The sequence below is a fragment of the Chlorocebus sabaeus genome, chromosome 18 (genome assembly GCF_047675955.1).
Source record: "Chlorocebus sabaeus isolate Y175 chromosome 18, mChlSab1.0.hap1, whole genome shotgun sequence".
NCBI classification, from domain to species: Eukaryota; Metazoa; Chordata; class Mammalia; order Primates; family Cercopithecidae; genus Chlorocebus; species Chlorocebus sabaeus.
Window position 1 is genome coordinate 16243234 of NC_132921.1, and position 25709 is coordinate 16268942.

The 25709-nt window shown below is 38.8% G+C and overlaps 2 protein-coding genes across 2 annotated transcripts in view; one reads left to right on the top strand and one right to left on the bottom strand.

Annotated features, from left to right (window-relative positions):
* Positions 1-15796: 15796 nt before the first annotated feature.
* LOC103244143 (heterogeneous nuclear ribonucleoprotein A1-like) lies at positions 15797-16643 on the bottom strand. The gene has a single exon (XM_008013834.3). It carries the CDS (start codon positions 16626-16628, stop codon positions 16020-16022), a length of 609 nt encoding a protein of 202 aa, XP_008012025.2. The 5' UTR covers positions 16629-16643; the 3' UTR covers positions 15797-16019.
* Positions 16644-19356: 2713 nt separating this feature from the next.
* The window catches only part of LOC119620493 (putative uncharacterized protein encoded by LINC00305), a 70161-nt gene continuing 63808 nt past the window's right edge, over positions 19357-25709 (top strand). Inside the window, exon 1 of the mRNA XM_037987988.2 lies at positions 19357-19670. The gene's annotated coding sequence lies outside the window, so the exon portion shown is untranslated. The remainder of the gene's footprint in view (positions 19671-25709) is intronic.

The window sequence follows — 25709 nt, forward strand, 5'->3', positions numbered from 1 at the left end:
TATTTCCTTGCTTTATCAAACAAAGATAGAACCATTGAGCCTGTTGTTTTGGTGTTCACATCATTTATTGTGCTTTTCTCATTAGCTATTGGTTAATTTTAGCATTTGAATTTGAGAATGAAAAGCATTTCTGCTTTATGCTCAATACTCTTTACAAATAGAGGTATACAGAAGAAATTAGAAAGCTATTGTTATATTTTTGACACCGAGGCTGGCTTTCTAGCTTAGACCAAGTTATCTGTTAGCCTTTACACGGTTCATACCACACCTCCAACCCTCAACTTAACTAACCTTTAAAGCAACTAAGTTATCTCCAGTAGAACATGTTGTACATAAGTGTGTTGAAATGTATGTAATAGCCTGTACATGGTTCATACCACACCCCCAACCCTCAACTTAATTAACCTTTAAAGCAACTAAGTTATCTCCAGTAGAACATGTTGTACATAAGTGTGTTGAAATGCATGTAATTAATGTCATTATTTCATTATAGTATTATTTTCCATTTTATTACAGACAGTAGTTAGTATAGTTAAAGCAAAATTAAGAAGAATGTCTTAGTCTTCTTAGAAGTTAGAAATTCTAATGATCTAAAGTTAGAAAATTTAAAATATGACTAAATAAAATAGAAAAGTTCTGTTATAGTACAAGTGTCAAAGTAAAGTTTGCTAAAATAAATAAATAACATGGCTTAAAATCTGTAGTATCAATTGCAACATCCCGCATAGCATCAGATTTGCGAAGTACAAGTTTAATATTTAAAGTATCATATATTAAAATAAAGCCACATTTATTTGATTATCAAAAAGGTAATCCAGATAACTTTAATTTAAAGAAAGGAGTGCTCTTATTTTCAAATACATTTCTGTGCACCATTAATTTTCTAACTATATAACCCTAGTGTATCACAGACGTAATCCCTCAAGACAGAGCAGGTCCTTTCCTAGAACTGCAGAGGAAGAGTTTACAATGCTCTGTATTAAAAGCTACAGAATAAAGCAAGGGAAGAGGGAGGGTTTTTTAAAAAATACATGAACATCACCCTTCTTTCCTTAACGCATTTTCCTGTGCTGCTGAACAATCTATTACTCAGCATTAGGAAGGCTTTGCCTCAGCAGGAGGTGTCAAGTGGTTTATGGATTTGAATGTCGAGGCAATCTGTAAGCAGTTAGGGGAAAAAAAACTACAACTCTAGATTGGTTAATGCTTTCTCTTTGGCTTGCCAAATATGCATTTTATTTACAATCTAATGAATTATTTACTTTGGTTGAAATAATCCATTCTTATTAAGGCACATCTGGTGATAATTATGAAATGTGTAAACAATGAAAACATGTATTTTCCAACCAGTAAGCAGAAATTCATCAATATTGGTAACAGCCAAGTTGAAACTGCATCCCCTCTCTTTATCCATAATTGGAATACCTAAAACACATCTTATTATCATGACACATCATTAATATACAGAAGAAAGGGTCTCTTAATAGTCATATTTAACTCACCATTCTTATTAAAATCTAATTAAAGCTTCCCCAATGGAGAACAGTCTGGATTTAGTGAGTAGGTTTATATAACCATTGAACTCTCATTATTACTAATGGGCTAAACAAAATATTTTGGAGATATCAGATGATTTAAGCTTATATCTAGACACCAATTATATATTATGTATAAAATTTCTTTAAAAGGAAAAAGTGACAAATAGTTTTACAGAGAAAACTATACTTATTTCTTACACAAAGCTTTTATTATTTTGGTAATATATTTTTTCCATTGGTCTTGAGTATAATTTTTTAAGCTACGAGAGACTAGCACTGAGACATTGAAGGAATAGCAGGAGCAAAACATCTATTTTCCCCTAAAGAATAAAATAAAAAAATTTAAGTGGATCTTATATTTTTTTGTTATAGCCTGATATTGGTTTTTACCAGAAATAAATTTAAGTTTTTTAATCAACCATCAGAGCATAAATCAGCTGTCCTTTTTATGTTCCCATGGGACCTACACTTATTAATGCCGGCAGCAAATGTTAACATTGTATGCTTACCATGTGCCTTGCCCTGTGCCAGGAGCTAAAAACCCAAAACAGCAAAACCAGATGAGGGTGCTGTCCTGCTGCAACTGAGGGTCTAGAGGCATTGCTGTTACTCATCCCTAGTAGGTATTCTGAGGGTTTCGGCTACCTGCTTACAATAGTATGGGGGTTACCTCACACCAGAAGACTTTGCTGGGTAGTCGGTATGACTATGTCCCCTCCTTGGCACACCTTGCTTTATCCATCCTTGTTTCTGAAGCTCAAACAAAATGCAGAGCTTGTCGTGGAGGAATGAACCTAGTTGGGTTCAAACGTGGTCTTCACTATGTCAGTTTCCTCAGTACAGGAGCCAGTGCTGACCACCTCTTACCCCTTGGTGTGCTCAAGCTCTCTGCTCAGAGTTCTGTTAGAGCACTGGTCCAACTGTGCTGCAGTCATCAGTTCATAGCAATGTTTAATTCTTAAGGAGGTGTGAGGTCACATGCCCCGAGAGTGATAAACCAGAAACCCCGAGGTCCTGCATTGTGAGAGATTTGTGTTAGTTTGGTTTGTTTTCAAAAGAAAGTATGACTTTTCAAAGTTGAAAAATCATTGATATATATAGAGAGAATATACATAGAGGGACATAAATATATATATAGAGAGAGAGACGAATATATAAAGAAATACATATATATATGGAATCACACGTAAGAATATATACCTATAGGAATATATATATATTCTTTATATATATAATATATGTGTGTGTGTATATATATATCTTCTTTTCTCCTGTCACTAGTTGGTCTATGAACACCTCTCAGCCCCCTAGCCAGCATCTTCAGACCTAGCATCTTGCCTCACACATCAACTGGCTCTGTATATCCACCCATCTGCCTCTCTGCCTATCTTTACTCTTCTAAGTCATAAAGTTTCACAGGAATGTGGCAGGAACCCCACCGCTAACTGTTCAGACACCTTGTCTCTCGTCTCAGTGGAGATCATAAGGCTTATTTCAATGTATCTCCAGCAATTGTCTACCCAACAGCAATTTCTCTGCATTTCTGAAATGTAAAAGATGTCCGTACTGCTACTGCTGATGTAGTATTCCAGGAGAATGTGGACTTTTGCAGACATAAGGTACCCTTACTATCTACCATATATTTGATTATTTTTTCCTTTCTCTTGGGAAAAAATGATTAAAATTATATTGTTCTCAAGTAAGTGACACTACGATGTTTATGAATCTTTGCAGAACAACAAATTTCATTCTATCATGACATCATACCAAACATGGAAATTTGAGAACTTCCCCCAAAGTCTGATAAAGTTTTGTCAACCTTTTTTTTTGTTTTTTGGTGGTTTTTTTTTTTTTTTTTGAGGCAAGGTCTCGCTCTGTTGTTCAGGCTGGAGTACAGTGGCCCAGTCTCACTGCCTCACTGTAACCTCTGCCTCGTGGGGTCAAGCTATTCTTGTGCCTCCCCTGCCAAGTATCTGGAATTACAGGTGCATGCAACACGCCCGGATAGTTTTTTGTATTTTTAGTAGAGAGAGGGTTTCGCCATGTTGGCCAGACTTTGTATCAACCTTTTGTTTAATGTTATAACCAGCAAACAAGGGCCTATAAGCCTGGTGGCAATGAATTGATGGAGTTATGATTTGATATATTCAGGCTAATCATTTCAGTCCTGAGACTGCATAATAAATGGGTTGAAATTGATTTATTCTTTGGAACAGATGCTACTTTTTAAAATACCATATTTATCACTGAAAAAGCTGTGAGGTGAGGGTCTCCAAAAATTTTATTTTATAAAGCAAGGGCTAAAACTATGTAAACAAAAAGCTGAGTCCACCATGGTGCTATCTGGTTGTTTTTTTTTTTTTTGCACAATACTGCTTTTAAGTAGAGATGAAGGCAGTAATGTAACCTTCGACTTGTCTTCAGGGCTTGGTTATGCTGAAATTTCTGCATTGTTTTTATTTTAAAATAATTTAAAATTATGCCTGACTCAGGGAAAGAAGTCCCTCTAAATTGAGCAATCATTTTTCCATAAGTTTCTTTGGTCAAATTTCAAGAACAGTGGGAAGAGAATTAAATGCCTGTAAGCTCAATATTTTTCCCACTTGTTCTATTCCTAGGGTTCATTAATTATTTCAATCATTTAACAAATATTTAGGCATTAACTAATCCTGTGTGCATCTAGAGATTCAAGGATCAATAGGACACGCACTCTTCCTGCCTCATAGAACTTAGAGTCCAGTGGAGCAAACAGAAAAAGGGGCAAGAAATAACAAAAAGAGGTTGCGAAATGTCATACTTAGTGCAACTTCAGTTCTTAATTCAGAAAAGTAAACCAGGTTTCTTTAACAAGTCTTCATTTTCACCAGTTCAGTTGACTGCGTCATTTTCTCCCAGGAATACAATATCCCATTAATTCTTCAAAAATACCTTCACTGATGCTTTAAAAAAGAGGACTGAGAAATGTAAAAAGTTTGAAAAGTCATTTATGAGTTACATTGTGGGGAGTGGAGATTGAGGGGAGCAGTGGTCGGGCGAAAATCTCCGGAGAGCTCTTGAAACGGTTGTAGTTAATGTGAAACTATAAAGACACCTCTAATAGGATTCCAGACCCCAAGGACTGACAGGGTAGCTCACCTGAATACTTAGGACTCTCTTTACCTCTATTTTAATGCAAGAGAATTCAGGGCGAGCACATTTCTGAGGGAAGAATGGAGATTAGTTATTCTGTACCCTCCCCAGCAATTTTCCTTCTAGCCAAGTAAGTTTCTAGCTAAAGGGAAGAATCTTGCATTTGGTTTCCCAAAAGCCTTTTGTGACAAATGACAGCTATATTAACCTGGTGGATAGGTGTGCTGAAATAGAGAATTATTGCATCTACATTGCATTGGATTCTGATTTCATTCACCCTCGGTAACTCCAGGGCGGTTTCTTTGAAATTTTTGTGAGCAAATTGCATCAGGAGAAGACTTTTTTTCCCCCTGATTAAGTAGTCTATGGCTAGGTCTTGATTAACTGCTATGGTAGCTGCCTTCTTTCCAAATTATAGGGAGAGAATGAGCTAAACTGTATTTCAAGGTAAAGAAGACATATTAAAAATAACCCTTCCCTACAGAAAATACAGCATGGATCACAGGAATCCTCCCATCAAAGAAGCATTTGCCTAAAAAACTTTCAGGTCTTGCACATTTTCTCCACTAGTGTCTATAATAATATTCAATCTAGCACATTCAGAGATTTCTGAGAATCTTTGCTTTCAGTTATCTATGTGATTATGTACAAATTAATTGATGGAATTGCTTTGTTATAAGCTGTCAGTCTTTATAAAATATAGTACGCCTGATCAATATTAGATTTCCATTGACAGAATGATGTTAACTTTAGGAAGGTATATCCTCTACCTCTCCTCCAGGAGTTTTCAAAGTTATTTCGACTGCTTCAAAGTCATTAGATACGTAGTTCAGTGTCACACCACTGCTTAAGGCTGATGTGCCTTTCTTCATACTCAGATCTGCAAATGCACCACGCTACAAATGGCAGCGTAGGACGTACATGCTTTTATCATACTATTGTATTTTGGTCCAATTATAAAATAAATATAAATATTGTCAAATATTTATAATTTATAAATATGTATTAAAATAATCCAGTCAGGCCGGGCGTGGTGGCTCACGCCTATAATCCCAGAACTTTGGGAGGCCGAGATGGGCGGATCGCAAGGTCAGGAGATCGAGACCATCCTGGCTAACATGGTGAAACCCCGTCTCTACTAAAAATACAAATATTAGCCAGGCATGGTGGCAGATGCCTGTAGTCCCAGCTACATGGGAGGCTGAGGCAGGAGAATGGCATGAACCCGGGAGGCGGAGCTTGCAGTGAGTGGAGATCGCACCACTGCACTCCAGCCTGGGCGACAGAGAGAGACTCCGTCTCAGAAAATAATAATAATTATCATCATCATCCAGCCAATTTCAATGCTTTTAGTTAACTCTATAATCTTCAGATGTCAAAATAGAATCTTTGTGCTGTCTATCCCAAATAATTGTTCCAACTTTCTATTCTGTCTGTAAAACCATAGCCAGAAGAACATGACTGAACTATCAAGTGGAAGGGGAAAGAGGGAAAGAACATGGACATGGTTTGGCATACTTGATGGGACTGAGATATGTATTCTTAAAGGCCAGTGGTTTATGGACAAAAATACTTTTGAAATAATTTTGGAGTAGGATGGGAAATTTGGATTCTTCTGACAGCAAGATCTTAGGTAACTTTGGCTGTTCATCCAGAGTCAAGCATGTGAAATACCTTGTAGAGATGCATTAAGTAAAACCTAGAGATTTCATTCAGGTTGCCTATAAATAAGCTGGTCAGAGCTAGCGCAAAGTTTTAGTAGCCATTGACCTACCTTTTTCATGAAACCTCAGCACTTGACTCCTAAAAATGTTAAAAGCTCATCTAATTATATAATACTTGTGCATCTGGTATCACATATATATTTTTATAGTTCTATTTGGAAACAACAGGAATGTGATTTCTCATCATAAGAAACTTTATAGGGGTGAATTGCAGTCTGTTCCTTAACTGCACACTTCAGAAGGGGCCAACAATTCTGCCTACCTAAGGAGTAACTCCAACACTATTCTTTACCATTGATATTGTTAGGCTTTGTGTCCCCACCCAAATCTCATCATGAATTATTATCCCCATAATCCCCACATGTCTAGGGAGAGAGCTGGTGGGAGGTGATTGAATCATGGGGTGGTTTCCTCCATGCTGTTCTTACGATAGTGAGTTCTCATAAGATCTGATGGTTTTATAAGAGGCTCTTGCCCCTTTGCCCCTCACTCTCCTCTCTCCTGCCACCACATGAAGAAGGTTATTGTTTCCCCTTTGCCCGCCACCATATCATAAGTTTCCTGAGGCCTCCCCCAGTCATGTGGAACTGTGAGTCAACTAAATCACTTTCCTTTATAAATGACCCAGTCTCAGGTATTTTTCTATAGCAGTGTACACAGACTAATACAATTATAAAGAAACAAAGCCATAGTTCTTCAGTTTCTTATATTCTAAACAAAATATATTTTTAAAATTTATGTTACTATAAAGCACCTGTATTTATATATAATTTATATAATTATGTAAATTATATAAAGTGAGGAAGTCCTCACTTTATCTTTTGAAATCAAAACATTAGTGCTATGTAGGAGAAAAGTAACTTTTAAAGCTGCAAAATAATGCAAAAATGTTTTGTTACCTGCCTGATTTACATACAATTTAGGCAATTTACCCAAGTGATTAAAATGATTGTTTTTGACTCTAGTGGAAATATTGGTATCTTAAATCAAAATATAGAAACTTTATCATTAAATTATCAGTTTCATATCAGGATTGCATTTAATTTAAAATTAGTGGTCAACAGTATTCAGATCATCTTTGCAACAAATTTTCTAGCACCTAATCTATATTTGATTTATTCTATTTCTTTTAGTTCTATTTCATTTCAAAAGCCCATCCAATTCATCTACTCACAAAATACCTAAAATTAACCACCAAGGGAAGCTCTCTTTCTGTAATATCTTTAATTCCCTCTTTGCTCCTGAAAAACAAACAGTGTGGGAGAAAAAAACTGAACTAAATCATATAACAAAACTATAAATGCTTGTCTCTTGAAGGCACTGCCTCGGCGCCTGATTCTCAAAAAATAAAGAATAAATAAATACTTATGCAGCTGTGATGGGAGTTTCCAGGGTATCTTTTATGCATGAGAAGAAATGTTCAGTGCACTAGGCTCAAAAACAAAAGATAAATTGAGGATTCATAGGAAAGTATAACCATTTAAAATCTAGGATAGGGAGTGAGAGGAGAGATGGGGGCTGCACGAAAGAGGAGTGAAAATTACACCTGGCAGTCAAAAATGCATTATCCTGAAACAGAACGCATGAACTCTGTGCTGTAATGTCCTGTGTCCCTCTCTGCCCTGCTGGCACCTACGTCTCTGGCATGTGGACACAGTAAGCTACATTTATTACCCAGGAGAGCAAAAGGCACAGGCCTCAACTCTTCATCCATCAGACCCAGAACAGAGTGCATATTGGGAGATGGGTCAGGTCTCTCACAAATGAGCCAATGAAATCAAGATTTCTGGTGCTACCATAAAAGAAGTATTGGAAGTGAGGCAGGAGATCTTTATTTCTTCTAAAGGCACCATAACGGGAGCTATAGCAAATCTTTTTCAAGTAATGAGTTCCACGGCCATGAGTTGTCAAGGCCAGAGATGAACTGTGGCCACAGCAGACGAGAGCCTTGAGTTCTCAGATCAGGTTTCTTTCAATTTGGAAGCCATATGCAGGATTGTTCATTCCATCATCCAGAAATGTGAGGAAGTTTTAGGATTGATTACAATCCAAGTAGAACAGGACAAATATTGAAACACTGAGTTGAGAACTGAAGGGACCGTTAAAGTACTGCTTTACTTTTCAAATCGAACAACTCCATCGGAGCCCAGATAAGTAGTGACTTGTTGTGCATCCATTCAGCACCAGAAATGTGGCGCAGGCAGTGGAGGTCATCAGAAAGCTGTGAGGTCACTTGAACATGAGCTGTCAGTAAAGAGAATGGGGTCCTTTTGATCAGTTGTCCAAATATGTGGTAGGAATAATTAGACTATAAATTCCTACAAATGGGGATAAAACTATAACGTTATACTGGAAGAGACTGGTATTCACATATGTATCTTTTTGACCATATTCATACATAACAGCAGAAACACCATTATTAAGGTCAATCCTCTTGAATTTCCAAAGTAGGGGCTGCCTACGACATAGTTCAACTTGAAGGACATTAATAGATACATGTGCCAAAAATATCTGCTCCACCTGGTAGCCAAGTGACTCTAATATCAGCATGAGATCTACTCTTTCACAATAACAAATGATCTATGGAATTTCTGTATTAAAATGCAGTTGTATTATCTTAGAGGAATAGCAGATAATCTGATTAGCACCCAATATCACCTTCACTTGGATTCATTTATAAAGCTAGCAAGCTGTCACCCAGCAGAACCAGGGCTCTCAGGGAATGGTTTTTAGACAGAAGTTTTGACAAAAACAAAGCCCTCAGAAAAGTTCCTAGCCACAGAGCATCCCATGCAGTGCCTATGGGGGGCACCGAGTCACTCACAATCTGAGGCTGAGCTCCCACTTAACCATTTAGCAGCCATATAACTCCATGTTGACTTACCGAGATTCACTTTTCTCTGTTAGTTAAAGTTAGTAAATCACAATTCACAATATTTGTGAGAGAATTTAATACAACAAGAAGTAACTGATCCAAAGTCACAAGAGAATTAGTGGAAATTTCAAGGCACATTTACTAATGTCTATTTGCCTATTGGGTCATAATTTGGTACTGAGAAGAACTCAAAGCAAAAACAAAAGCAAAATGAGCTCTGCTTCCGTTTCCTTCTCAATTTCTCCAACGTGGCTCAGTGTGGTTTACATTAGAACTTTGCCTCTGGAAAATGACCTGTGCTTTATGAAAGTTAAATGTAAGAACAGCTGACCACCTCCCACCCTCCCTCTTTCCCAAAACGTGGAGCAAAGAGTTTTCCTTCAATAAATGAAGACTACTCTTTAATGAATATTTAAAATGTGAACTTGAGCTGGAGAAGCCCCTCTTCCCAAAGGTTTTCCAAAAGAAAAGCAGTTTAAAAAATATCCAGAAGTATAGTCAGTTTTCACTATTTTCTGAATATCCTAAAATGTAGAACATGTTTCTCTGTGGGTTGATCAGGGAATCGTTGAGAATGGTTTGAGAGCCCTCAATCTGCCCTCTAGGTTTTGACATTTCCTTCCCCACAATTATTAATAATCCAAAAGTGCAGGAGATGATGGAGACATTTTGTGTCATTTCACAACAACAACAACAACAACAACAAAGTGAGAAGTAGAGCACAGGAAAAGTTAACTGACTTGAGAGAATATGGAAGAGCAATGCAGGGATATTTGATCACAAAGAAACAGCCCAATTTAACTCTGAAGTCACTTAAAGTATAAGCATTCTGGATTCTCTGGGAATAGGTGTTGTCACTTATTTCATTCACTATCAGTGTTCTGTGTACATGATCAACAGAGTCACTTCAATGAACCAGCTGATAATCAGGTTTCTGGAAGCAGTCTGGTTGTGAAAATGTTCATAGCAGGTCATGCTCTGTTCATACACGTTAAGGCATCTTTGCTATTAATCCCAGATAGACAAGGTTTTATTATAGAAACAACACATACACATTTTGATAGACATAATTACTCACATGCAAAGTTTTAGCAAAATGAGGCACAGAACAATTTCCCCTAACTCTCAAATAGGAAGATGACTGTGGAGGAAGGTAGATTATTCGTTCTCTAAGAAAATGTGTAGGCATGAATGATTTGCCAATTATTCCACTTCATTGTATTTAAATAGTATTCAGTTCTTTCAAAATTTAATTTTGAATATTTACTGAGACTAAGAATGCTCAGAACTTTAAATTCTAGGATATAGCTAGTCCCATCCCCACCAGATGTTAAGAGCTGACAATTTTAAGTCTCAGTTTATTTACAATGTTTTCTTACTTTTGAGAAACATGTATTAATGTGGTTAATAAAGCCAGCACCAGGTAGGTGACAATACCTATCTTACTGGCTCGATCTCTCAAACCATATTTTCAGCTTTCATTTGAAAAGGGTATTTGCGTTTACAGAAACTTTTCTGAAAGTTCAATCCAGCATCAACTGGTGTGATTTCAGAACCCAAAGAAGTAAAAGAAAAAAAAGCAACTCTCAGTACAATGTACAAAAATAGTAATTCCTATTTAAATGGCACCTTCTACTTAAGAAATTATCTGAACAGAGGTTTGAAAATAAACTTAATCTGTCATCATTCAGAAATATTTAACTCTTTTAAAGAAATGCAGTTATAATTATAATAGTTTGAGCATTCATTTAAATTCACAATTGGTCCTATTTTCCTTCTTTGCAATTTGACTTGTTTTAAGGGAAAAAAAATCCATTTTTTTATCTGTCCCTTATGGGAAATGAAATTATTCATTTTATTATTTATGAATTCACATTCTGGACCTTTTCTCTATAGAGTAGACAATCTTTTACAAGTAATATTTTCCAATTTTAATCAACTATAACTTCTAACAATGCTCTGAGGAACTGTGTCTGTACCTTATTTTTTATTCAGCCTTCCACTTTTTGTATTCTGTGCAACCTGGAAAATGGAAATAGGAAAGTCAGAGGAATTCCACACTTGGAATCCTAAGAGGCAGAGCAGAGCAGCAAATCTGAGATGCACCCAAACCAGGAAGGAAAGAAGAGGATGAGATAGGCTGGAAGGAAGGCAGCAAGGCCTGATCACAAGAAAAATGTTGGTGACAAGTGTCCTTAATACTATAGACTGATCTGACTAACACAAATACTTGTCCAACTACCATGTGGGGTACAGGAGGGAAAAGTACCCACGATGATATTTACAAATGAATTCATTGCATCCATTTAGAAACAGAAAACCTCAGGCTGGGCGCAGTGCCTCACGCCTGTAATCCCAGCACTTTGGGAGGCCGAGGCTGGTGATCACCTGAGGTCAGGAGTTCAAGACTAGCCTGGCCAACATGGTGAAACCCCATCTCTACTAAAAAAAATACAAAAGTTAGCTGGGCATGGTGGCACATGCCTGTAATCCCAGCTGCTCGGGAGGCTGAGGCAGGAGAATCGCTTGAACCTGGGAGGTTGCAGTAAGCCAGGATCATGTCACTGCACTCCAGCCTGGGTGACAAGAGCGAAACACCATCTCAGGAAAAAAAAAAAAAGAAAGAAAGAAATAGAAAACCTAGATTTTCTTGAGAATAAGATAAAGCAGAATTTCATTCCCTGTTGTTTAAATCTCCTTCTTTCTTTCATGCAAAACTCCTGGCGAAGCACCTTTTACACTTCGAGTTATTTTCTTTTTCTCTCCCCTCTTTGTTCAATTGGCATTTAATGAACATTTAGCATGTGCTTGGCACTGAGCCTGATGAATATAAAAATGAATAAGACATAGTCTTTGCTCTTGAGAGGTTTTGCCTATAAAGAAAGATGAGCATTTAAATAGATGCTTTGCATGTACCATGAAGTCCTGGTGTGGACTTACCCAGATATGTGTAAAGTCTTCAAAGAGAGATAGTATGTTGTATGGAAAAGCAATGTAGAGAAAGCATTCCAGGAAGATAGAACAGAAAAATTCTAGACATCCTAAAGATACAGCACGATATGTACAAAAAAAAAAAAAAAAACCACAAACTGACTGGCACGTCTTAAACAAGATATTCAAAAATACAAGTAACACATCAACTCTAACCCCCACATAACACCCAACCCCCCAGGGATATTGACCAATACTGTCCATCCTTAATATTACGTAGCATATTTAAGTCAAATCCACCTCGTCACCACGGATACCCTCCTCCATACTTATCTCTTATCCGCCATCCTCCGAGAAATCAATATCCTCACAAGTACCCTACCCCCCTCACTCCAGGCCCACAAACACTTGGGTTGAGAGTCATGAAGATAGAGGGGAAGGAAGGGGGTGAAAACCACTAGAGGGTTTTCTAGAGAGTAGAGGCCAGCGAGGCCAGGGCTTCCTGTTCCGCTAATGTGAACCCACTCCGTCCAACACCAGAGTCTCTGCTCTCAACCACTAAACTCTTTTAGATGGATATAATTAGAATACCAAGTGTTAACTTCTGAGATAGAGGAAACAAAGTTCTTTGTGCTCACTTATGGAAGTACTCGGCACAGCATTGGCTGGTCAGTGGTGAGTTTCTGAAGGAGGTGCCTACTCAAGTGAGATTTGAAGTACAGTTTTAACTAGACAGGTGAGAAGGAAGAGTGGAGAGAAGAGATGCATTCTCTGCTCCAGATTCAAGAGAGAACACTTTTCTAGGAACCAGGAAAGGTCAAAGATCAAGGTAGGGAGAGAGAAGGATTAAGCAGGGATTGGATCATGGACCCCTTGGAAATCACACAAACGAGTTCAGATTTTATCCTAAAAGCAATGGTAAGCCAATGAAATAGTTTAAGCTACACAAAAACACCAATAAGTTTGCATTGTACAGAGATTACTCTGGCTATGTTTTAAGGAATTGGCTGAGAGAAGTACAACTGTGGGCAAGAAAAATAAGGTTATTTCAGCAGTATAGAGGAGAGATGATGGAGACCTAAACTATGTTAGGAACAGTGAGGCTGGAGAGGTGAGTCACTGTCAGAGATACATAAGAGATGAAAAAACAGGATTTAATGAAATGCACATTAGATTTGAAAAAGAAAGAAAATGAAGTTGTAAACTTTTAAATTTATTCAACAAGTATTTAATGAGCATCTACTACATGCTCTCCAAGCTTCTAGGGCCTAAAAATAAAAATGGTGAAGAAGTTAGGCAAAATTCCTGTCATTACGTAGTTTATGGCCTGGTGGAAGATGGGCTTGGTGAGAAGCAGATACTAACTACATAAACAAATCAGTGAATTAGATTATTTCAGAAGGTAGCCAGGGCTAGCAATAAAATGAGCAGTACAGTGACATAATAAATAGCAGGAAAGGATTGCAAAGCCTCCTTAGATTGGTAGGTCAGGCATATGTTTCTGAAAACAGGACATTTGAGTCAAGATTTGAATGGTGTGAAAGAGTCATGCAAGTCTCTAGAAAAGAGTGTTCGAGGATCAATAAAACCTTATGCCAAGTCCCTGAGATCAGAAAAAGCATAAACTATTCAAGAGTGAGAACAAAGGTAAATGAGAAGAGTAAACAAGTGGGAAGGGAGAGTGAGTAGGCAGAAGCCAGAGCCATACGATTTTTAGGTCCTAGTAATGCATGTGCGTTGTAATCTAATTTTAACGAGCAGCAATGTGAGGATTTTAAGCAAGGAAATGATATAAGTTGACATTTTCTTTTCAAAAAATCTCTTTAGCCTCTGTGTGCATTTCACTGGGGGAATGGGGAATAAGAGTAGAATCAGGACGTCAAATCAAGGGATCACTACAGTAATCCAGGTAAAAACAAATGACTTTGCGTAGAAGCAGGAGACATGATGAGAAGTGGTTTGGTTTAGAATTCAGGGGACACAACGCTGATAGGATGGGCTGATAGAATGGGTGTGAGAAGTAAGAACAAAAGGTATCAAGCTGGACTCCTCTGTTTTGAGCCAGAGACATGGGAAGATGGTACCATTAACCAAGATGGGAAGGAGTAATGTCGGAGTAGTATTAAAGAATACCAAAACAGTAAGTATGATTTTGCCTACCAAGTAGAGGTATTAAGCAGGGAGTTACGTATGAAAGAGTTCCAGGCTGGAGGTAGGGGTTTTGGAGCTATCAGCACTTAGATATTATTTAGAACCATAGGGACAAGAGGGAATTGCCCAGGGAATTACTGTCTCTAAAGTAAAAAGAAGACTGGGTATGGGTCTGTGGATGCTGTATGCTGAGCTGGGCAAGTGGGTGGATGATAATGTTAACTCTACCACAGGAAACACATGAACAGAAAGAAAAGCGGGATTGGGAACAAAGTGGGGAGCTCAATTGGAGCCATGTCGTATTTGGAATTCTGGTCCTAGGCACAGCTGCATTTCAGCAAAGACATTTGCACTAAAGATAATTCAGATCCGTGAGCGTGTACATGGTAGTTGCACAAAAGCCTGTGTGTGCGGTCTGAGAAGGCGGTCAGGCCATCAGCCTGCACGTATTTACAGGCAGGCTGCAATGAGGACCAATCACTTGAAGGAGAGGGACGTGGACTAGGGACCAAGAAAGAATGAGAAACTGTTGCTAGTTCTATGAGGAGGAAATCAGACTATGCTGTCCTAATTAATGAGACACGATAACATCTTAAAAAGGAACACAGTACAGTGGAATGGAGATTAGACTGTGGAAAAGAATAAGTAACCAAATTTGGTGACTTCTGCAATGTGTAGCTGTGGAGAGGACACTCTGTGTAGTGTGTGGAGGAGATTATGTAAGAGTGACTTTGAAGATATGGAGACATAAGAGACTTTTGCAATATCCAGGAACGAGTCCACGTGACTCAAGCTAAAACCATGGTAACAGTGTGGAGATGGGAAATGCGTCCAAGAAACACTCAGGAAGTAAAAGCAGCGGGTCCTATTCATTGCCTGGATGTGGGACAGTGAGAGATTAGCAGTCTAGAAAGATAAGTTGTTATTTTCTTGACATGGGGAACTGGGTAAATGTCAGCACCACTGATTAGGAACACAGAGGCTGTGAGAAGAGCAGGAGGCAAGTAAAGATCCCAGAATAGGGACAAGGAAATATTGACTGCAGCTGTGGACGTGTGAGTCTGAGGTTTGCTTATTCAAATATATCAACCTGGTAGCAAGATGGACATGCAGATATATAGCATAGCAGAGAGTCAGGGTCAGAGACATAATATAGAGAATCATCTGCATATACTGAGTAATTAAACCATGAGGATAGTGGAAATGCTTAGAGAGGCTCCTTTTACAGCAGAGAAAGGTTTCCAAAATCTTTTTATAAAATATAATGAATGAATTAAATTTTTGTACTCAAATAAGTCAGCCTTCTTGTTTCCTGTGGGTTTTGTTTTTTTTTTTTTAAAGACATTTATTCAGCGTCACGATCAGACTATTACATTTAGCAATCAACAGCATGGGTGCAAAAAAAAAAAAAAAATCTACATTAAAACCCTTTGTTGGAATGCTTTACACTTTCCACAGAACAGAAACTAAAATAACCTGTTATACAATTAGTCACAAATACAGTCCTCGAGTTTTTTGCCCATACACATGAGTATTTGCCTAAAACATGTCTTCTTTGTAGCAGCTAGGCCCTGCCACCACTGTGCTTGGCTGAGTTCACAAATCTGTTGTAACCTGTAGCTTCCCTGTCACTTCTCTGGCTCTCCTCTCCTGCTAAGCTTTGTTTCCTAATTAAAATCTTCTGCCACTGCCATAGCTACTGCTGCTGCTGGAACCGCCATAGCCACCTTGGTTTCGTGGTTTTGCAAAGTATTGGCCTCCACCGCCATAGGGGCCAGAGCTTCTGCCTCCAAAATTTCCTCCCTTCATGGGTCCAAAATTTGAAGACTGATTGTTGTAATTGCCAAAATCATTGTAGCTTCCACCACCTCCAAAATTGCTTCCATCATTACCAAATCCATTATAGCCATCCCCACTGCCACCATATCCACCACCACCACGGCTGCCACCAAAGCCACCACGACCACTGAAGTTTCCTCCATGACCGAAGTTGTCATTCCCACCGAAACCACCTCCACGACCACTACCAAAGTTTCCAGAACCACTTCGACCTCTTTGGCTGGATGAAGCACTAGCCATCTCTTGCTTTGACAGGGCTTTCCTAACTTCACAGTTGTGGCCATTCACAGTATGGTATTTCTGAATGACAATCTTATCCACGGAGTCATGGTCGTCAAAGGTTACAAAGGCAAAGCCCCTTTTCTTGCCACTGCCTTGGTCAGTCATGATTTCAATCACTTCAGTTTTCTCCTGTGGGTTTATAAGAGGCTTGGAAGTCATCACTCTATCCCAACAAGTAAAATGCTTAACGAACAAAAAAATTAACAACCTTCTTAGATTTGTCAGAAAAGTGAGGTCACAAGGCAAGCCACAGGTCCCAAAATTTGAGACTGACAAGCAGATATAGAGAATCATAGCTTACCAGAGCAGAAACCCATACACGAAACCACCGTGGACACCAAACCCAAATTGTAACTGACAAATTGCTGGAGACGTGGTGTGGACAAGTCTGAGAGTCAAAAACTCCAGGGGAGCCCAAATATAGAAGCGGCGGAGTTGGGGGGCAGTGGGGGTGGTTTGCAGTTTTGTAAATTTTACCTGTGGGAGCTCCTCTAGGTTCTTACAATGAAAATCCAAGAAAATCCTACTCATGCTTCTGGCAGGGAGAGGGGAAAGAGAATCATTTAAAAATATTCCAGAGGATTCTGTTCTTCTTAACAAGGCCTGCCCGCAAGAAAAACTATTTCACCCAACCTTAAACTATGGAAGTTTTAACCAGACCCTAACTGACCTGGGAGGTAGGCAGTACCCAACTCTACCTCCCGCTGCTGGAAAAGGGGAAAAAACAATTCCAGCCCACCCACGCCAACCTGTCCCACCTAAGGTGGTGGGAGTGGAGGGGGACTGAGAAGCACTTGTGAAGTTCACAGCCCAGGGTACAAGTGGAGAAGTAATTATAAGACTATAGAAAGTACCATCCCCAACACTCACCCACATGCTCCTTCCCACCACATCGTGAAAAGCTTATGTGGTTCTTTTACCCCATCCATCATGTTGGTTTTCAACACAACAACAAAAAATCACAAGGTATACTAAAAGGCAAACCAACCAACCAACAAGCAAAGCCTGAAGCTGGAAACCATCATTCTCAGCAAACTCACCCAGGAACAGAAAACCAAACACTGCGTGTTCTCACTCATAAGTGGGAGATGAACAATGAGAACACACGGACACAGGGAGGGGAACATTACACACCAGGGCCCTTCGAAGGGTGGGGGGCTAAGGGAGGGAGAGCATTAGGAGAAATACCTAACGTAGATGACTGGTTGATGGGTGCAGCAAACCACCATAGCATGTGTATACCTATGTAACAAACCTGCATGTTCTGCACATGTATCCCAGAATTTAAAGTATAATAATAATAATAATAATAATAAACCATCCGAAAGAGACAGTGCAAGCATCAGGACTAGAATCCCATAAGGCAGGGATGTTGGAATTATGAGATTGTGAATTTAAAACAATTAGGATTAATATGCTAGAGATTCTAATGCAAAAGTAGACAACATGCAGGAACAGATGGGGACTATAAACAGAGAGATAGAAATTCCAAAAAAAAAAAAAAAAATCAAGAAGGAATGCTAGAACACAAAAACGCTGTCAGAGACAGACGGAAAAGCCTCTTCTTCAAAACCTTTCAGGATTAATTGAGTTGTATCAGTTGGGGTGGTAGATGAAGGGATCCACAGCAGGCCTGTTAAACAAAGTCTAGTCCTGACTAGGACAGAAAGCTCCGCGCTGGAGCTCCTCCAGTCCCTGCACCACCTGCTGTGTGCCTTCATTAGGCTCTGCTACCTGGAAAACTGATGGGAGGGAGGCATTGAGTACAAGAGCTCTGCTCGATGAAGCATTTCATAACTGCTGCTTGCACACTGTCCAGGCATATTACACCATCAATTGTGCGAGCTCCCACTTATTGCCACTAATTGCTGCAGAGAAAACGATGCTGACCACGGCAGAGCAGCTACTAAACCAAGGAAGGTAAGGCCAGGAGCACTTAATGGCTTATTGGGACCGTCGGGAAATTCTGTGAAGAGAATCAATTTCCCTGTAAGTATCAGCCTGCTAACAGCAAAAGGCACTCAGGTTTTTAATAGTAAATAAAGGCCTCCTGAGGACGAATCGTTAATTCCTCACTGAAACTTGCCCTTTACAGTAAGTTATTTATCATAAGCCACTGCTCATCCTCACGCACACACTTCTTGGCTCACAAATGAATTTCCAAAGCTGGACACCCTATAAGGAATGTCAGTGATTTAAAGATATTCTTCATTCCTTGCTTGTTGGTAGTAAATGCCCTTATGAGAGTGTCCACAAAACACCCAAGGCAAGACTTTGTTCTCTTTTGTTGTTGTTTTTTATTGTTATTCTCTTTTAAGTGGACATTTTTGAATGAGTTTTATCACAGAAGGGATTCCTGAAAATAGAAATGAACTTTGTGATCAGTGACATTGCTCTGTTTGACTGGAATTTCTGGGAAAGAGAAAAGGGTTTTAAGGCATCAAGTTTTATGTTACTTGTTAGCGCAACATTTCCATTCATCTAATGGCCCTTGATATTTTTCAGTGAGGCACTCTTCTGAGAATCTGCGGAAAGCCCCAGAATCTCTCCTGAGAAAATGCGCAGAGGCACACGCACACATGCTTGCGTGAAAAATCACCCTGGTTACCATCGATGGTTTCTCTAGAAGTTCAATGACTTCAGATAAAGGCTCCCAGCTATGAGGAGTGAATTGGGTGCTCGCTTTTTCACAAGTGGTGTCTTTAGTAGATGGCTCTTTCCATCCCATGGTGAGAAATTCATTCCTGCCACTCCCCAAGAGATTATGGAAACATTTTACAAGGCACTCAACTCACGGATTCCTTCCACCGATGGCCATGAAGGGGAGTATGGTTGATATATTTTCTTACCCGATGTATCTTTCTACACTATGTTCCTTTAACTTCTCAGAATGTTCCTGCCCCTTCAGTTCAATGGACATCTGAAACCCACCTGGGAGCTGGTCCAGGAAATGATGGACTCTGATTTCCACACCCCCTTCCTGTGAACTTGTCTCCAATTTAGTCTCTCAAGATCCCTTTCTTGTGAGTTAGTTTTTCCCTAGTGCTACTTCTCAGATTGGCCAGTGACTCACAGAATGGCACAAGTATAAATCCAGGCTGCCTTTTGTCCAACTCAGATTCCAGGACCACTGAAACCAGCTGAGGCATCCTGAAAGCCTAAGATTGGCCACACCAGAGGAACCAGACTGCCCTTCACAAGGTACTTGTAAAAAGACCCTCTCCCTACTTACAACTTTGAAGAAAAAGAAAGTAAAACACATTGACCAACAGCTGCCTTGTGGCCACTGTATGTAGAAAACCTCAAGTGTGGCTCTAAGAAAAAGAATAGCCAAGAAAGATAAAGATATTTTTCCTTCCAACTTTTTAGAAAGAGCCTAAATCAGGAGATAACCCCCCATCTTGCTTTCCCTCCCCACTTCTTTGGAGACAGCCTAGAGAAAGGGAACCTTGTTCCACTTTGGAGGCCTCATTAGACATCATTAAATTCCCTTATAAGACAGTGAGTTGCAAGTTTGGCTTGCTTAAGGGTATGTGGGGTGATTATATAACAAGAAAAAAAATGCATTTTTCATATTAAGAGCAAAGCTTACACATCTGAACATAGTTTTACAGTTAGTCCTAGTGAAAAGACATAAAGATATCTGAGATAAGGAAAGTTTGCATCCCACAGGAAGAAATTTCTTCTGGTCACTATAGGTTCAGATGCTGAGGCATGAAAGAGACAGAGAGAGAGACATGAGGTTAGACTTTACTCTCCTCTCTTCCCTCTGAACTGAATCTCAGAAGAGAGACTGCAATAAAGACTTCCAGAAACATTTGAGGATGAGTGGAGATCCTAGATAGGAAGCTTCTTTCTTACTTCCCTGGACACAACCTGGAAGATCCCTTGTCTCCTGGAAGACCTGGAAAACCATGTCTCCTAGGGGCCCCGTGGTCAGCACAGCATCTGAGAACATACATCTGAGATGTGATGTTCCATATGATGTTACCAGATGTCCCAGACAGAATGTGTACTATTGCGAATGGTGTTCACTGGTCACCAAATATAAGGACAAAAGGACTTCACTGTAGAAGGCCCAAACCAGCTGCACCAACCTGGGCAAGATGCAGGCTGAATTCACACAGGAGGCTTGGTCCTTGACCAACATGAGAAAACCAGTTATGAATTATGACAGCTGTAGTCACTTAAGCAGCCCCCTCCCCCAGGCCCCCTCTACCTATCAATCCATGTCATCATATTCTGTAGATTTCCCTTTGCATCCGGGTGCAATGTGGGAGAAAGAGGGAGAGCAACTAAAATACTGAGTAATTAACTCAAGCTGACACATTTTAATTCAAGAGAGACTGAGACATCCTTGGTGGACAAAGCCAGACATTTTCAGCCAGAATAGGGGTGGACAAGATGAAATGAGTTACAAGAAATATAGTTATGTATTTGTATAACAGTTGTACAAATCAGTAAATTTTGAGTCCAATTTACTCGCAATGTTAAAAACAGAAGATAGAGCAGATATAGCATTGTGGAGTTTCTTAGAGAAAGTGTTACATACACGCAAATGTATGTAAATGTCTTCAATACTTTAACTCACATAAACTCATTCAATAAACTTTATCCACCTTTAACATTACTGTAGAATAGTGCCAGTTTGATGGCTAAAATTCTTATGCTGCCACATAAAAATAGCACACCTATTTGCTATAATCTTTATAAGGTATCGAATTTGTTTAAAGATATCTGTGAGTTTTCATTTGCTGAAGGGAATGAATAAGACTGAGATTGTACTACCATAGCAACCACATAATGCTTAAATATTCCAAAATTTTCATGTGGCATTGGGGGAGGTGTTCAAAATTACTGGACCTCAAGTAAGTTCTATGATTCTTTTAGACTAAATATATAGCTTTCCATTATGCAATTTGTATGTGTACTTTCTGAAGAAGCAAAGAGTTGGGAAAGTAGTGTGATAAAATAATTCTGTTAAAAAAAGAAACATTCTGAAAAACATACAAATTGACTTGCTAATATGTGAAGCTGAACTAAAAGCATCCCCTTTAGTTTTCAGCAGGAGATCCACTCCTTATTAACAGTGGTTCAATATAATAAACACACACACACTTAAACCTCCCCTCTCAACCTTGGTCCAAGTCTGCTAGAGAAATTCTCAGCATTTTCATTACTCTAGTCCCCAACAGCATGTGTTAAAACATGTCTCTACTTAAATATAGCATTCTACTTTCTAGTGTCTGGAAAGATGTAGGCATCTTAATGCTTTCCAATTCTTCTCCATTAATGAATACTTTAATGGAACCTTAGGAAAGGTCAATTCAATCTTTCTTTGCCCACAGAAGCCCCGCTGGTGGGAGCTGGTCAGGTATTCTGCAATGTATGCTGGTTATATCTGGCTGTCTCACTTGGGGATGACTGTTGGGGCACCAGGTCAATCAAATCTCTCACATCTCTGCTTTTTGGGGTGCCACAACACCCTGGTATTCAACCTGGAAGGAATGCTGGTCACTTAAGCTACATCTTACAACCACATTCACCGGTCATAAGCTTTCATTGCGTATTTACACACACACAGTCTGACTTGTTTCTTGATATAGTTGTTTCTTGGGATAGTCACACTGTTATCTTTGGACATTCCATTCTCTAAACAAATTAGGTTTCTTTATAATTAATCTGTGCTATGGTGGACATATTTGTCTAATACTACTATTCTAAAAAAGCTTTCTTAATCCAGGCATCAACCATAACTTATTTTGGCCACTAGATAATCTTGAACAAAATTAACTCAGTGCTGACTAAAACTTTGAAATTAACCTAAAATAAAAGTTAATTGTCTTTCAGAGTTTTTTTAAATGACTAAGATAGCTTGTGGTTTGTTCTTTCCATAAAATACTAGTATTTCACATTGAGTTTTTTCTTCTTTTTGAAATGACTAATAAGCACTCCACATTTTTCTAGCAGTTTTGTCTGCAATCTATCTTGTGAGTCCAAAAATTAATGATTTTCAAAAACAAGTGAACCCTACAAAAAGAGAAATGTTCTCACTAGGTATTGCTAACCTAACTTTGAGGGCATATCATTATAGAGCCATATGATTATGCCTGTATAACAACAAAAACCCAGAGACTGCATTAATTTTCTTCTGATGCTGTAAGTTACCACAAACTTAGTGGCTTAGAGCAACACAGTTTTGATAATGCACAGTTCTGGCCAGATGTGGTGGCTCATGCCTGTAATCCCCGCACTTTGGGAGGCCAAGGCAGGCGGATCACCTGAGGTCAGGAGTTTGAGACCAGCCTGGCCAACATGTTGAAACCCTGTCTTCACTAAAAATATAAAAAAATTATCTGGGTGTGGTGGTGGGCACGTGTAATCCCAGCTACTCAGGAGGCTGAGGCAGGAGAATCACTTGAACCTTGGAGGCAGAGATTGCAGTGAGCTGAAATCATACCATTGCACTCCAGCCTGGGTGACAAGAGCAAAACTCCGTCTCAAAAAAAAAAATTAATCATTAATAATGTATAGTTCTGTAAATTACATGTCTGATACAGGTCTCGCTGGGCAAAAAACAAGGTTTCAGTAGCACTGCATTCTCTTGTGGAGATTCCAGGGGAAAGTGCATTTTCCTGCTTTTTCCAGTTTCTAGAGGCTGCCCATATTCCTTGGCTCATGGCCCCCTTTTTTCACGTTCCATGTCAGTTCTCTCATAGTCTCAATCCCCCTCTAATTATGAACTCTCTCTCTTCCACTGTTAAAAACACTTATGATTACATTGGGTCCACCTGGTTAAGCTGGGCTACTCTTCCTATTTTAAATTCTCCTAATTAACAACCTTAATTCCATCTTCTTAATGCCCCATTCTCCTTTGTCATGTAAAGTAGCATATTCACAGGTTACAGAGATTAGGATGTGAACATCTTTAGGGGTCGTTATTCTCCCGACCTCAGAAAGTAAAACAAATAAGGCAATTGGCAACAAAACCTAATTCTATAGAGCATAAATAATTTACCAACTCTAGTCAACTTCCTTTATAAGAATCTCTTTATGGGACAGAAAAAAATAAAGCAAGGTAGATATTAATAGAAGGCCAGTTTCTTCTTTTCCAATCAGCACTGGCCTCAAGAAGCCAAAGACAGCATAAAAAGAATTTGATAAAGAGGCAAATCTTCTTTGTATAATTAGCAAGCACTGTATGTAATTCACAAAGAGGAGAAATTTATGGTGTTTCAGGAAACAATATTCTTACTTTTTAAATTCACCTGTATTTGCAAAATTTCTCCAAATTTCTACCATGTTTGAATGAAGAATTATCTCTGTGTGTGTATACACACACATATATACACATACATAATATGTATATTGATGGTAGGTGTGTGTATATATATATACACACATATATATGGTATATGTATACACACCATCAATACTTTTCAGATACTAGGCCATCTACTACTATATAAGGAAATCAAGGCTGCTAGCTAGATATCAACAGGTATTTAGTGTCATCTTGGTGCTTTATTAATCTTATGTTTACCTCTTACAATCCATCCAGATTTGGCAAGCAAATGGAGGGAATCATATTTAAACAAAATAAGGACAAGTATATCATTTTTAAATAAAGGACTAAATTATATTATAAGCACATAACCCACGGCCAGTTTATTTCTTCAACTCCAATTTTACGGGTTGGTTTCATAATGCTAACGTCACTGTTTACTCTTATAGCTTTAACTCCCATTCTCTTCCCCTTCCCCTCATGGCACCCACTTTGCTTGGTAGGTTTGATCCTTTAAAATATGCAATGATTTTATTTCCATTAATGATAATGAATTGTGGTTTCCATTCTGTTTTTAACTTTTAAAATTGAACACTATTTTAAAGTTCATCTATGTTGCAGTATGTTCATATAACCCATTGTTTCTGAGTGATTGGCATTATTGTATAGCATGCATGCATCTCGTTTTACTTATTCATTCTCCTAGTTTTCAACACTAAGTTGCTTTCAACTACTCTCTACTACATGGAGAAGGTTCCTGTGATTATATAAAAGGAGTGGAACAGGGCGGAAGTGGTCATGCTGTAAGACGCAGATTTTGTTTCACCAAGTCTTGCGTATCATGCTCCACGAGGGCTGCTCTGAGATGTGCTCCCACCAGCAGGGCAGGGGGTCCCTGCAACACTCTTTTATGCTTATGTTTGGTCTCCGGAGACTCATCAAGCACCAGAGTCCCATTTAGAAGTGGTGGGGATAAGTGCCTCTTTGACTTTGTATCACTTTGCTATTTGCTTGTGCCAAGAGGCTCACAATCCTCTGGTAAATACCATTCCAACAGCATTGGACCCTCATTACTCACTTAACCTGGATCCACCAGGCCAGGCAAGAAGGAGATGCTGGGCCAGCCACTCCACTGCATCCATCTATCCCTCTGCAAGTAAAAGAGAATCTACACTCTTTTTCAACAACAACTTTTTTAAAAGCCTATTCAATTTCATAACATTTTATAACCTAGTCTCCAGACCCAGACAGACAACATTCTCTTCTTCCAGTGATGAAATGAAAGCCCCATGCTGATTAATACATGTATCCACATTGTTGGGGAAAATGTTGAGCCACCCCAACTCGCCACTCAACCAGTGCACATAGACAGTAGCATCTGAGCTGCAGCTCAGCCAGCAAAATGCCATTTCTTATGCTAGCTCCCATACAAGTATGAATATAGGAGAAAATTTCATTCCAAGACCTTTATAGCTCAATAATGTACATCCCATTTTAGCTTAGAAACTGTGAAATGATCATGTTTTCAAGATCGTAAGATTAATCAGCCTTAAACATGCCATAAATATTTTGAGCTAGCTTCTCATTTTCACATTAATCATGAAGTGAGAATATTCTCATTTAAAGTATGCTTATAATGCTAAAGTACATTGTTTCATATGCGTGAGTATCATACCAAAGTATTTTGGGAAAAGTTGCACTTCTGAAAAATAAACATCTCAGAATGATCAGAATTGGATAAGAGAACTCTTCTAAGGACAATAGTTCCAGTACATACAAGAGAGTTGAGTTATCATATTTAATAACTTATAGTTTATGACTTTTTTGTTTCTTTACTATTCTTGTAAGGTAGATACTATCATTATCTCAACTTCGGGTGACTTGCATATGGTCACTGGGCTTGTAAATGATGGAGTTGAGACTGAAACATTAACCAACAAATTTTACCCCCTTTT